Source organism: Scardinius erythrophthalmus (assembly GCF_964197995.2).
Source record: "Scardinius erythrophthalmus genome assembly, chromosome: 7".
NCBI classification, from domain to species: domain Eukaryota; kingdom Metazoa; phylum Chordata; class Actinopteri; order Cypriniformes; family Leuciscidae; genus Scardinius; species Scardinius erythrophthalmus.
In genome coordinates this window covers 28,623,615-28,638,864 of record NC_138227.1, presented here as the reverse complement: position 1 = coordinate 28,638,864, position 15,250 = coordinate 28,623,615, and the positions used below count along the sequence as shown (strand labels likewise).

The 15,250-nt window shown below is 46.8% G+C and overlaps 1 protein-coding gene across 1 annotated transcript in view; it reads right to left on the bottom strand.

Annotated features, from left to right (window-relative positions):
- LOC308693789 (uncharacterized protein) overlaps window positions 1–10,335 on the bottom strand; it is a gene marked incomplete at both ends in the record, with an annotated part of 38,353 nt that extends 28,018 nt beyond the window's left edge. The window contains one exon of the mRNA XM_081370887.1: window positions 10,299–10,335. Coding sequence (XP_081227013.1) covers window positions 10,299–10,335 — 37 coding nt within the window. The remainder of the gene's footprint in view (window positions 1–10,298) is intronic.
- Between the last annotated feature and the right edge of the window lie 4,915 nt (window positions 10,336–15,250).

Below are 15,250 nucleotides of genomic sequence, written 5' to 3'. Positions count from 1 at the left end.
TCACATTCGCCTCATCTCCTGACGCGGCGGCGGCGCGGGCGAGAGCCGGCGGTTGAGCGGCCAGGAGGGAGAGGGCGAGAGAGAGCTCGAGGGAGAGGTTCCGGCGAGCTCCTCAGTCACAACAGTCTCCGGTGGTCTCTGCGAGCGGCGCTTCTTATTGCGCGGCCCGGCAGGGACAGGCGGAGCGACAGCTTGGTCGAAAGCTTCAAGTCGAGCCCGCAGGGTCGACATTGAAAGCTCTTCGCACTCGGGGCAGCCGCCCGTAGAGAGTGCGGTGGCGGCGTGCCCGGCCCAGGCAGAGAGCGCAGAAGAGGCGGTCTCCATTGCTGAGCGGGGCGATTTTTTTTTTTTTTTTTACAAAAACGCCTCGTGCTCTTTTAGAATACAGAGAAAGTGTGTCGCGGAGCGAACACACACAGTAACAGTAATAATGTAAAGGATATGTCGCCGGATAGCGTAGCAGGCACGGATGGCTGAAGGCGGCGAAGACGGCCGGCTTCTTCAGGCGCTGTCCTAAGCTTGCTGGTCGCTGGCTCTCAAGATCCAGCGATGTGAAGAGCTTCGCTGAAGACAAGAAAATCTGAATTTTAGCCTGTGAGCACTGAATATATACACGCTGGCCACACCCATTCTGACGGTTAGAAGGGTGTGGAGGGTGCGAAGCGACCTCATTGGTTGCCGCGTTTCAGAGCGCTCACTTATAGGCTTAAGCAGTTGCCGCCGAGCAGCCAATGAGCACGCTTATACAGCCTGCCTAGGTCTGCCGGCTGCTGCACTGCATTGACAATGAATACAAAATTAAGGATAATTTTTTGGCTTCAGATCTCGAAGAAAGAAGACTTTCCCGATGCGTAAGCAGCTTACGCAATACGAGAGAACCTCTCGTAAAAGAACTAATAGTCCTCATTTCATTGCTTGAGTCATTACATACAAAAATGTTGAACTAGTTGTCAAAATCTGTCATTAAAAAAAAAAAAAAACCCTGAAAAAGTCTCCTAAATTGAACAATTTGCAATTGAGCAAGAGATGATATTCGCTGGGATGTAGATGAAATTATGTGGCCAGACAGAGAGGAACGTCTGGGTGTGCATGAATGATTACAGTCCTATGTACTGTATGTTGTATGTTCAGTTCCAATATGTACTGCAATATCGTGTACAGTTGTGCACAGCTCTACCCAAAGGGAGTTTATGTTTGTTGTAAATAATGGTGTATTTTTTCTTTTGCACAATGCTGTGAACAAATTAGAATTGCAAAGAGCATATGCAGTAAAAATGTGAAACATACATATTCAGTGTCTTGTACTCAGTTACCTCATAAATACAGTAATGTGTAACTTTACTGTATTTTTTTCAGATGGCTGTGCAAATAGTATATAGTGCTGTCTTGAGCATTTTCAGGTAGTGTCACCAAGATCTGACTTTTATCATTGGAAAACGTTTACAGAGTAAACTGTCATAATAAAAACATGACTAAGCCATTTGACTATCTTGTTCATAAACAATGGTGTCAGGACTTTTCATTTTGATGACACTGACACATTCATTGACATAAATACTTGCTTTTGAGGAATGAGCTATCCATTTTGAGCAAGTGACACGCTTTTGCAGGTTATCAACTAGGTTTTGCAGTTTGTACTAATTGTTTTGAGAACAGCATTAACTGTTGTGCAAATGTAAATAGTGTTCCCTTTCAGTCGCTCACGTTCGACGTGACGTCGACGTGACAACGTAATTGGGATCACTTCAGGGAGCCCTATCAACTTCGAGTGTCTAGAGAACGAGCCAATGAAAGTTGGCGTGCGTGAATCGCGTCACGCGCCCCCACCCCGCCGCGCGGGTATAAACAGGAAGCGGGCGCACGCACACATTGTCTTTCACTTCGGAGCCGAGCTTTCGTGAGACTTCTGTCTACAAGAGATTCAGCCCTTGAAGACTCAAAAGGAGATCTACTCTCTGCCTATAGTGTTGGTGTGACGGCGCGATCAGCGGTGGCCGCGAGCATTGCAGCTCACAAACTGCTGTTTTCACAGCACTATTGTTCTGTGTTTGTGTGTGTGTGTGTGTCGGTTCGGTGGGCGTTTCCTTGTGTGTTAATCACACCGCGGCTACCCCTGGGTGCCTCAGCACTGAGAGAGTATTTCTTTTTTTTTCAACCTTTTTTTGTTTTTACTAAAAGAGCAACACAAGCGTGACCCTGCGTCTTTTTCAAGATGTCATTCCGCTTGTGCGTTTCTGGATGCCGTCGTTCCCTGGCGCCAGCAGATGGCCACAGCAGTTGCCTCTCGTGTTTGGGCATTCAACACGCTGAGGCAGCTTTTGTGGATAGTTCATGTTCTCATTGCGGGAATATGACTATCGCAGCGCTTAGATCGAGACTCGCTTACCTCAAGGGAGGTGCAGTCCCTTCGCCTATGCCCCGATCTAGTTCAGTGCATGACCAGGGTGATCTGAGGATTACCGTGAGGGCTTCCCCGTTGAGTCATCCTCCGCGGGCCCCTCACGCCTCACAAGCGCTGTCGCCATTGGGGCTCCTTAGTGAACGTCTTGGTCCTTCTCCGGAACGGCCAACCGTTTCCTTTGGGGCTCCAGCTGACGATCAGATGTCGATCGCAGCATCGGAGGGGGAGCTGTCCTCTGGAAATGACGACTCGGCTGCGTTGCCCCCCTCGGGGTGTGTAGCGTTGTCCGAGCGGGATCCAGAATGGACTGCTATGCATTCCCGGGCCGCCGAGAAGGTCGGGCTTGCGTGGAATCCTCCACCACGTCCCGAACCTTCTCGGTTGGACGATTGGTTTCTCGGGGCGGGCCGTGCTGGTTCTCAGTGCGCCGCCCCGGTACCTTTCTTTCCGGAAGTGCATGAGGAGCTTTCTAGGACGTGGAAGGCACCGTATAGTGCCCGAAGCCGTTCTAGTGGCTCCTCACCCCTCGCCACCCTCGACGGCGGGGCAGCTAAGGGGTATGTGGATATCCCCCCAGTGGAGCGGGCCGTCGCGATGCAGCTGTGTCCGGCGTCCGCTTCCTCTTGGCGGGGTAATCCACGCCTCCCGTCCAAGGCCTGTAAGTTTTCGTCCGGTCTAACGGCGAAGGCTTACAAGGCCTGTGGACAGGCTGCTTCCGCCCTCCATGCCATGGCGCTCTTGCAGGTCCACCAGGCCCAGGCGCTCATGGACATGAACGAGGGTGGTTCTGACCCAGAGCTCCTCCGAGAGCTCCGTGTGGCAACCGACCTCGCCCTCCGGGCGACGAAGGAAACCGCACGTTCGGTTGGTCAGGCGATGTCCACTCTGGTGGTCCAGGAACGCAACCTTTGGCTCAACCTGGCGGATATGAGGGACACCGATAAATATCGGTTCCTGGATGCCCCTCTTTCCCAGGTTGGGTTGTTCGGCGACGCGGTCGAGAGCTTTGCCCAACAGTTCTCGGCCGCACAGAAGCAGACGGAGGCCATCCGGCACATCCTGCCCCCGCGGACCCCTGCTGCTCCCACCCGTCCAGGCCGCTGCCAAACCAGGAGGCAAGCGACGGTGCAAACGACCCTGAGACGGGCGGCCCAGAGGTGGATCAAGTTGCTCTTCAGGAGATGGCGAAGGCGCCACTCCTTCCCCCGGTGGAGGGCCGGGCGGAGAATCTTTTGTTTCCTTTTCTTTTTGTTCCGCCACTGACCCACGGGTCAGTGGTACCCACATTTTCAAAAAAAGAGCAATTTCTGAAACCTCTGGGCCCCAAGAGGGCGCGCTTGGCAGTCGACGACGCCGCCATGCCTTGTCACTCCCGAGCCCCTCTTCCATCGCCAGCGAGCAGCAGTGGCTGTGTTCCGGACGTGCTGTCGCCTCCTCACACTCACTCTGCCCTTCGTCGGAAGCAGGTATGTGTTGCACCACACACTCAGACCCCACTTCGGGCCGCTGTGCCGTCCGAGTCGGGTCCCTGCATTCCGCCACGCTGCCCCACCCCGGGTACGTCTGTGGTGCCGTTAGTCCCGCTTGCTCGGTCTCTGGGAGCCTGGTTAACGTTTCCCAGCCCGTCTCGCTGGCTCATCCGTACCATCAGACTCGGCTATGCGATTCGGTTCGCCCGGCGCCCCCCTGCTTTCAGGGGCATCCTGTTCACCCGTGTTCTGGCGGACAATGCCCCGGTGCTCAGGGCGGAGAGATCGCAGTCCTACTGGCGAAGGACGCGATCGAGCCGGTCCCTCCAGCCGATATGAAGACCGGCTTCTACAGCCCGTACTTCATTGTACCCAAGAAAGGTGGTGGGTTACGACCAATCTTGGACCTGCGCGTCCTGAACCGGTCCCTTCACAGGCTACCGTTCAAGACGCTTACGCAGAAACGCATTTTCAAATGCATCCGTCCCCAAGATTGGTTTGCAGCGATCGACCTGAAGGACGCGTACTTTCATGTCTCGATTCTCCCTCGACACAGACCGTTTCTCCGCTTTGCGTTCGAGGGACGGGCATATCAGTACAAGGTCTTACCCTTCGGGCTGGCCCTGTCGCCCTGCGTCTTCACGAAAGTCGCGGAGGCGGCCATTGCTCCCATGTGCGAGCGTGGTGTTCGCATCCTCAACTACCTCGACGACTGGCTTATTCTGGCCCAGTCGAGAGAGCAGTTGTGCGAACACAGGGACATGGTGCTCAGTCACCTCAGCCACCTAGGGCTTCGGGTCAACTGGGAAAAGAGCAAACTCACCCCCGGGCAGAGGATCTCTTTTCTCGGTATGGAGTTGGACTCGATCAGCATGACAGCGCGCCTCACAGAGGCCCGTGTCCAGTCAGTGTTGAACTGCGTGAGCACGCTCAAACGCAGAACAGCGGCACCACTGAAACTGTTTCAGAGGCTCCTGGGGCATATGGCATCTGCAGCCGCAGTTACGCCGCTCGGATTGCTTCATATGAGGCCGCTCCAACACTGGCTCCACGATCGAGTCCCGAGATGGGCGTGGCAGAGCGGCTCGTGCCGGGTCCAAGTGACTCCGCACTGTCGCCAAACTCTCAGCTTGTGGTCGGACCCTTCGTTCCTGCGGGCAGGTGTTCCCCTGGAACAAGTGTCCAGGCACTCTGTGGTCTCCACGGATGCCTCTACCACCGGCTGGGGGGCCACGTACAACGGGCATGCAGCTTCAGGTCTGTGGACGGGGCCTCAACTGCATTGGCACATCAACTGCCTCGAGTTGTTAGCAGTACGTCTTGCACTGAGCCGTTTCAAAACGCTGCTACTAGGCAAGCACGTACTGGTCCGTACGGACAGCACTGCGACCGTTGCGTACATCAACCGCCAAGGTGGTCTACGCTCCCGCCGCATGTCACAACTCGCCCGCCATCTCCTCCTCTGGAGTCAGAAGCATCTGAGGTCGCTTCGTGCCGTTTACATTCCGGGCCTGCTCAACCGTGCAGCCGACAAGCTCTCACGGCAGCAGGTGCTACCGGGAGAATGGCGACTCCATCCCCAGGTGGTCCAGCTGATTTTCAGGCGCTTCGGGACCGCTCAGGTAGATCTGTTTGCCGCCCCGGACACGTCTCATTGCCAGTTGTTCTATTCTCTGGCCGAGGGGACCCTCGGCACGGATGCTCTGGCACACAGCTGGCCCCGGGGCCTTCGCAAGTATGCGCTTCCCCCAGTGAGCCTTCTTGCACAGACCTTGTGCAAAGTCAGGGAGGACGAGGAGCAGGTCTTGTTAGTTGCGCCGTATTGGCCCAACCGGACCTGGTTCCCGGAACTAGTGCTCCTCGCGACAGCCCCTCCCTGGCCCATTCCTCTGAGAGAGGACCTGCTCTCTCAGAGACGGGGCGCCCTATGGCACCCGCGTCCAGACCTCTGGAAACTCCATGTCTGGTCCCTGGACGGGACGCGGAGGTTCTAAGTGACCTACCCCCTGCGGTAGTTGACACCATCACTTCCGCTAGAGCCCCCTCTACGAGGCGCCTCTATGCTCTGAAGTGGAACCTGTTCGTTGACTGGTGCTCCTCTCATGAGGAGAACCCCCGATCTTGCTCGATCAGAGCCGTGCTTTCCTTCCTGCAAGAAGGGCTGGAGCGAAGGCTATCTCCCTCCACCCTTAAAGTGTATGTTGCCGCTATTGCCGCACATCACGATGCTGTTGATGGTAAGTCTTTGGGAAAGCATGACCTGATCGTCAGGTTCCTGAGGGGAGCGAGGAGACTGAATCCTCCTCGCCCACTCTCTATACCCTCTTGGGACTTGTCTCTGGTCCTTTCGGCACTTCAGAGACCACCCTTTGAGCCTCTGCAATCAGCTGAGTTAAAAATTCTGTCCTGTAAGACAGTACTCCTGGTTGCATTGGCCTCTATCAAGAGGGTAGGGGACCTGCATGCATTTTCGGTCGACGAATCGTGCCTAGAATTCGGCCCGGATAACTCTCACGTCATCCTGAGACCCCGGCCCGGATACGTGCCCAAGGTTCCTACCACTCCCTTCCGGGACCAGGTAGTGAACCTGCAAGCGCTGCCTTCGGAGGAGGCAGACCCAGCCCTGGCTTTTCTCTGTCCCGTTCGCGCTCTGCGTCTGTACGTGGACAGAACGCAAAGCCTCAGGACCTCAGATCAGCTCTTCGTCTGTTACGGAGGCCAGCAGAAAGGGAAGGCTGTCTCCAAGCAGAGGATGGCCCACTGGATAGTGGATGCCATCGCCTTGGCTTACGAAGCCCAAGGCGTGCCCTGCCCGCCTGGGTTGAAAGCCCACTCCACTAGGAGTGTCGCTTCTTCCTGGGCGCTGGCTCACGGCGCCTCGCTGACAGACATCTGTAGAGCTGCGGGCTGGGCGACACCTAACACGTTCGCTAGGTTTTATAGCTTACGTGTTGAGCCGGTTTCTTCCTGTGTGCTTGCTTCTACTAGCCGGTAACACAGAAGTTCCCGCTCTAGTGTCGGCTTGCTGCGCCACTCCCTTCCTAGGAACGGATACGTGCGCTTTTTACTCCAGTCGAGTTCCCCATTGGCGAACCCTGTGAGTTCCTCCGCACCCCTTCGGCAGTTGGACGTTGCGGAGCGTCCGACGCCAGGCCTAGTGCTCGTATGCTTGTGTAACTTGTGCTAGGCTGGGTTCCATATGTGGTGATCCCTGCGGCGATCCCATATGTGTATTCTTCCACGACCAGCTCCCTGCGGTGAGCCCGTGTCTTCCCATGGCAGAGTCTGCTCTGCCGTCACTGTCCGGTGGTCTCCCCCTTCGGGTGGAGCCACCCCAGTGACATTCCATATGTCGCACTGCCCCTTCGGCCAGTCCATATGTGTATTCTCCACATGTTACCTCCCTTCGGGCAGGATGTGGCTCCGCAGCGTTCTTTCCCCTGGAGAGGTACGCTTTCCCAGTGTTATCCAAGAGTTCCGCTGTGTGGGGTATAATGGAACAGCAGTTGAACTCTCTCTACGCAGGTCTTCCGCCCCAGCAGTTGGGGGTCTGAGAGTCTTGCGTAGGGCGCTGGATGTGGCAGCAACCGTGGCGTTTTCCATGGGATCCCAATTACGTCGTCACGTCGACGTTACGTCGAACGTGAGCGACTGAAAGGGAACGTCTCGGTTACTGATGTAACCCTCGTTCCCTGAAGGAGGGAACGGGAGACGTAACGTCCCGTCGCCACCGTTGCTGACCATCGCTGCATGGCCGTCACAAATCTCGGCTCCTCAGCGAAAAACAATGTGTGCGTGCGCCCGCTTCCTGTTTATACCCGCGCGGCGGGGCGGGGGCGCGTGACGCGATTCACGCACGCCAACTTTCATTGGCTCGTTCTCTAGACACTCGAAGTTGATAGGGCTCCCTGAAGTGATCCCAATTACGTTGTCACGTCGACGTTACGTCTCCCGTTCCCTCCTTCAGGGAACGAGGGTTACATCAGTAACCGAGACGTTATGAGAAATGCACCAATAAAGCGACTGAGAAAAACTGTAACTAGTGCACATAGTTTGAACAAGCGTCAGTAGATTCAGCTCTTTGTGACTGCTGTAAACTTTTAGTGTAAATATGTATTGTATGTTTGGTTATGATTTTTAAAATTTCTCATTGCTAATTTGACCTTTGGATAAAAAGAGATGAATTGTATGAGAAAGTTACTGATTCGCTAAATTTGACATCAACAAGGCAAAATAGAATCTGTTTCCATTATTTAAATGGATTCACACTATGATTTCAACAAAATTATCTATAAGAAAATTTAATTGGGATTTTTTTTTCTCGTGATCACTTCTAAATTGTCTTTTGATCGCAACAGAAACATTCTTCTATTGTGATCTCAAATTAATTTCCTCGCAAAAGAAAAACATTGCTTATCATTTAACTGAGGTCAGTCACAAAATGTTATCGACATGTAAAGCATCCTTCTCTAATCTTGCAGGCATCCTGTTTACTCAGGTTGGCTGTCAATAAAATTGACTACATGTTTATTCACTAGTGTCTATGACAATAATGTTGTAGCTTCCTTCTGACATTGAAAAGGTCTATCACTGACATAAAAGAGCTACTTTAGCTTAAGTGAGTCAGAGTAAAAAGAAATTAGGTTAGCAGCAGTTTAGAAATGTGATTAAAAATAAATTATTTCCCCTTCTAATCTAATAAAAAGCAACTTTTAAGTCAAGATCTTGATACAATTATATGACATGACACAAAAGCCACACTTATTTTTTCACACTTGAAATAGTTAACCCTGGGTCATTATCATCCTTCGCATATTTGGAGTGTCAACGATTGGCCGAACGCTACATGCAACATGTTAATGTAAAGGCTCCAGCATATCCATGATCATACATTAATATATATTGTCGTGTTTTCTGTCACTATTTAATATTTTTCCCCTCAAATGCTGAACTGACTGTTTATACAATGCGCTGTGTTTCTGTGAGTGTCCAAAGCACAACTTCATTTAACACTGAACATGTCTGGCACCACTGATGCAAGGAGGAGATCTAGTCAGATGATTAAATCTAATTTTATTTCTTAGCAGACAATCAAATAATAAATGAGAAATAATAATTCATCCATAATCAGGATTAAAAGTTTAATAAAGAAACATAACATGAAAATCACTTCTAATGTTTCTAATTAAAATATAAGTCACACTTTGTGTATAATATTCTTGCCTAAAGATAAGTAAAGTGGTTGAGAGATCTGTCTTTGAAAAGACAGGTTGCCAAAGGAGCGAGGTCTAGGCCAAGGTATAGACCGACCTCTACAGAAGTTGATCTCCCTCTTATGCAGTTGCTTATCAGAACAGGGCTAAGTTGCTCTTTCATAGTATGTCGCATCCATCTCTCAAGACACAAAAATATCTAACTGTCATGGTTTCACACCCTGGAGTGGGGGCCCATACGCATATTGCATCGTACCCCATACGTGTCAGAAAGTTGTTGATCTCAATACAATGCACAAGAAAGAAACGGCCCCCATCTGCAAGATGTTTAGCCTAGATAACATTTGCTTACCACTATAACTGAGACATTTCAGCTACTTGTGGTCTGTCTACTGGAAACGTTTTGGTTTTCGCCCCCATCTCACATCAAGTACAAAAGTTCACGCAAAGTCAATCAGCTTCATTGAGACATAAAGATTAATAAAAGTGCAGAAATCCGCTTTTATTAATGAAAAATCCACAAAAATGACTAAAAACACTGTATTCTGCTGCCAGGCCATTAGATGATGATGAAACACTTTAGACTAAACACGTATGCATGTGCATGAGATTTGCATTTTTGTTGTTCACACGGAGACCATTTTCAAAAGTTTGCGTTTCCAGCCACCCAAAACGCTGTTGTCGTGTAAATGAACGGCCAAAACCCATACAAAATTTTACATTTTTAGTTGAAAACGGTGTTGTGTAAGGGCCTTATGTTACAGATATGAAACACAGTGTGAAAAGCCCTAGAGTTTGTTTTTAGCCATAGATATCCCCACCTTGTAGGCACATGTATCTCGTACCCTTGAGAACACCCTCGAAATGCCACACAGAGACACAATTTACTTTGCATAGGCGAATGCTTCTGCACATTGGCTTGTTGAAACTATTGATTGAATTGAGGATATTAGTGACTGCCTTATAGCTTCAAATTATTTTATTCCTGAAAAAAATGAATGACTCTGAGTTTGAATCAGACGTAGGCTATAATTTTGCTTTTGACTAACGTTTTCCCTGTGTGTGTAACATTTTGCGAATGTGGTATTTGAGTGTACTGAGAAGACTAACCTGAGAATCCTCGATTTATGTTATTTTAATTCATGTACATGTACATTTCTGTTAAATGATGTTAATAAATATAACAGAATATAACAGAAAAAACAGACACTTTACCTTGGAAAAGTAAATGAAGTAACAGCTGTGCTTTCATGTTCCTTGGTCAATACAAAGACAAAATCCAAAATTACATGCTAATAATGGTTAAATTAATGAATGTCCAGCATTCTGTACAGCATTGCTCAACTCTAGTTTACCACTTACATTTTAGCTTTCTTAAAGACCTTTATATTTTTTCCTCTCACTTCTTCTAAAGCGTTTTTTTTTTTTTTTCATTCTTACCTTCTTAGAAGTCCTCTGTAGAGGACTGGGAAAAGATCCTACTTCCAAGAAGAGAAAAATAAAAATTAGATAAGTGAAATACAGGAAAAGGGTGTTTTTCATAAAGCTCAGCACATTTGTTGCTGTGAGGCTTATGCCCACCAAGATGAAAAAAAAGATTTCCTTGTCGAGGCTCATCACACCAATGCACTTGTATAGTGACATAGGTCAAATACTGCATTTCCTGACAAAAAAACATCACCATTTGTGACTCTGACAAAAGGGTCTGTTTTACGATCTTTAAAATACAAGTGGTATATTTAAAAACAAAGTACAAAACGTGTTCTGAACCTGCTATTGTGTCAGATAAGGATTATACAAGTTTTCTTTCACTATTGTTACAAAGATTATTATTTCTGAGAGCATTAGGTCTAATCACAATCAGTAATGAATTACAGTACAATTTAATTAATGTAGTTGACCTTTGACCTCTAATTGGCCTCTTGTTCACAAAGGAATTGGGTTTATTGATTAACCAGTGAGGCCACAGTTGGGTTAAAGAATAGTCGAATCTATTTATTACAGTTTTTCTCGGTCGCTTTGGTGCATTTCTCACATCACTATTTAAATTTGCACAACAGTTAATGCTGTTCTCAAAACAATTAGTACAAACTGCAAAACCTAGTTGATAACCTGCAAAAGCCTGTCACTTGCTCAAAATGGATAGCTCATTCCTCAAAAGCAAGTATTCATGTCAATGAAAGTGTCAGTGTCATCAAGATGAAAAGTCCTAACACCATTGTTTATGAACAAAATAGTCAAATGGCTTTGTCATGTTTTCATTATGACAGTTTACTCTGTAAATATTTTCCAATGCAAAAAAGTCAGATCTTGGTGACACTACCTGAAAATGCTCAAGACAGCACTATATACTATTTGCACAGCCGTTTGAAAAATACAGTAAAGTTACACATTACTGTATTTAGTGAGGTAACTGAGTACAAGACACTGAATATGTATGTTTCACATTTTTACTGCATATGCTCTTTGCAATTCTAATTTGTTCACAGCATTGTGCAAAAGAAAATATACACCCTTATTTACAACAAACATAAACTCCCTTTGGGTAGAGCTGTGCACAACTGTACACAATATTGCAGTACATATTGGAACTGAACATACAACATACATAGGACTGTAATCATTCATGCACATCCAGACGTTTCTCTCTTTCTGGCCACATATTTCATCTACATCACAGCGAATATCATCTCTTGGTCAATTGCTCAATTTAGGAGACATTTTCAGAAAAAAAAAAAAAGATTTAAAAAAAGTGTAAAATTTGCTTGACAGATTTTGACAACTAGTTCAACATTTTTGTATGTAATGACTCAAGCAATGAAATGAGGACTATTAGTTTTATATGGAATGACTATTCAGCATTCACAAGTATAGTTCATTTTGACTGACATGACATAAGCAAATGATAATGTTATAAAACAGCAGAGAGTTGTATGAAAGCAATTGATGCATGTCCAAAAGCATTTGCAATTTGTTGGTTCTGATTCTGCTCCACATGTGAGTAACACTGGTTTTGAGCCTCATTCTGTGTCTGGAGCTGCTGTGCTGTTGGCAACTAACACCTAATAGTGCAGCAGATTAATGGCATATTTCAAGAGAATTGTTCAAATTGGTATAAAAGCATGAAATTTGGCACAGATACTCTCTAAGGGTCACTCTTTGGGAAAAAGGCGTTGGCCATCCAAAAATTCAACACGGCGGCCATTTTTTCAAGATGGCCGCCATTTCTGTCAAATGCTCATTATGTCAATCGTTCAAACAGTGATGTAGGCATAACATTTTGTGAAAATACTCTCTTCAGAATGTTTTTTTGGAAAACAGTGCTTGTCCCTCAAAAATTCAAGATGGCAAACATTTTTCAAGATGGCCGGCATTTTTCTTGAATCCTTAATTTTTTTTTTTTTCAAATGGTGATGCTATCATGAAATTTGGTACAAATATTCTTAAAGGAACGTTATCATGGAAAAAGATGTGTGCCACTCAAAAATTCAAGATGGCGACCATTTTCAAGATGGCCACCATTTCTGTCAGAGCTCAATTTAATGTGTTAAGGAAGGTTTTGTTTAATAGAGTAAACGTCATTACACAACCAGGGCACACTGGTGACTTCACTGCTGTGGAACTCAGCATGGGGTTCAGTGTCAGCTGATCTAGTTTTACTTACACTGTAGTTCTTGACTAGTAGTAATAGTATAGCTAAGTTTAGTGTCCCAAATGCTGTCTAACAGCCCCTCATCAATTAGCTAGTAATATATGTAGTTAGATAGCCGCACCTGAATTGACAGGTTGTGCCAGCGCAGGAGAGCCGAGCCAAGGGTAAGCGGGGCAATACATGACTTGTTCATGTATGCTTACCTGGAAGGTGTACAGATCATACAGGACTTAAATGGCACTGGCTGAATGATTGGGCTAGGTGTAGGTGACCTGTACCTAGTTGTATCCCATACCTGAATGTGTACTATGTCTATGATTGAGGTGGTAAAAGGATAACCCCTCGGCCTTAATCAGACAACAAACCTCCAAAATGGCAAATGAAAATCCCATGTCAGCCAAGAGGCCAACTGATTGGATGAAATGTTGTCTTTGTCAGACAGACACAAAGGAACCCCTCCAATCACCACCTAGCCATCATGTTTCTCAACATGATGGCTATAAAATGATTGCCACCAACATTCCACTCTTTCACAAGATGAACAAAATGCCAATGACCCTGGACCTGGAACGATTGGATCAAGGTGGTGGTATAGAAGCTACTTTGAGAAGGAACCAAGCGAAGTATCACTACAATTGTCGACTTCGGTTCAACAACACAAAGTTACTTCGTGCCCAGAAGCAACAATCCGATGCTCAATGTAGTGAGAAAGATGAAGGCCAAACAAAGCATCGCAGAACCATGATGCAGACAGAAAAGTCTAGATGATCAGGTTTGCTTTCTTTGTGATAACATATCTCCTGAATCTGACCTACGTCAGGTAATGACACTGCAACTGAATGACAGACTACATGAATGTGCACAAACACTGAATGATGCTAAATTATTGTCTCAACTAAGTGGTGCTGATGCCATTGCACAGGAGCTGAAATACCATCATTTGTGTCTCATTCATCTTTACAACAGAGAGAAACTCCACCTCAGAAGGCTTGAGAAAGAGTCACAGAGTGAAACGATTCAACCAGTCATCTTTCTTATGGCTCTTTCTGAACTGGTCACCTATATTGTTGAAACCAGTCTCAATTCTGATGGTCCTTCCGCCTTCTCCAGATCCTTCAGGTTTCTTGATATTATATATTGTAATGCAAAAAAAAAAAAAAAACAGGCCGTTATTTCCGGCGTGACGATCGAGTCTGTCCCAAAAATACCTCTCAATGCGCCCTCGTGGACTCGCGCCAAGGGCCCTATAGGTCTGCACTACATGACGTCACCAAAGTGTGGACTCTGAGGAAGTCCACAAGTCCGGAGTGTGCCATTTGGGACAGGGCCTTTATATGATATCTATGATTGCTTCTCCCTGCTTCCGCGTTTTCCCGGAACCGGCCTCGTGTTACGCCGGAAGCGCTCCCCGTGCACAATCTCAGTGCACTCAGATCGCATCTTTGATAATTCACACTGTGTGATTTTCACTCATGTGAACAAGCACCGATTTGCCCATGATTTTGGGCATTTGTCAGCAATCTCACAAAACCTGTCAGCGATTGAAAATCGGGCCTAAAATAGTTAAGTGTGAAGAGAGAGACTAAAGTTCTAAGTAAAGGTTTATCTTTCTGCCCTACCAACGCTGTTAATCCATTCAAACTCAAGGTAGATTCGTTTAAATTCTTCCGATCACTTCAACTTAAGAATTTTTTCTCTCTTAAACCTAGTGTACCTAGGCCCACTATTGGTAATTCGGTCCAGTTAATTTCCACAGTTGAGAGCACAGAGTCACTCACTAGAGAGAATACACCTTTCAGAAAGAAATCTTTGTTTGTTCCCTATTCTAATCTGAATCCTTCCATTACTACATATAAAAACATAGTAGAAAATGAGTTCACTAAGTTATGCAAAAAAGCACGTCAAGAAAGAATGAATTTGTCACATTCCGAAATGAAGAGCTTGAAGGAACTAGAAAAGAGATCAGATATTCTTATTCGCCCGGCTGACAAAGGGGGTTCGATTGTTGTAATGTGTACTGATAAATACAACTTGAGTATCATGTCCCAACTTAATGACAAAGACTGTTACACTATGTTAACTCGTGATCCCCTAGAACAGCACAAAACGGCGATTGACCAGTTATTGGAGAAGGCACTATATAGGGATTGGATTACTGATAAAGAAAAAGATTTTTTGACTGTAAAACATCCAGTATGTCCTGTGTTCTATGGACTTCCTAAAGTACATAAATCCCTTATTGACCCACCACTCAGGCCCATTGTGTCGAGTATTGGTTGTCTAACTGAACCTTTGTCACAGTATCTTGATTTCTTTTTGAAAAAAATATGTATGTGAACTACCATCTTTTTTAGGAGATACATCTGACATATTGAGACTTTTGGATTCGTTTGAATGTGACTAGGATTTCATGTTGGTAACTTGTGATGTGCAAAGTTTGTATACATGCATTCCTCATAAAGCAGGGACTGAGGCGTTACTACATTTCTTTGCAAGACGGGCCACTGACATAGTT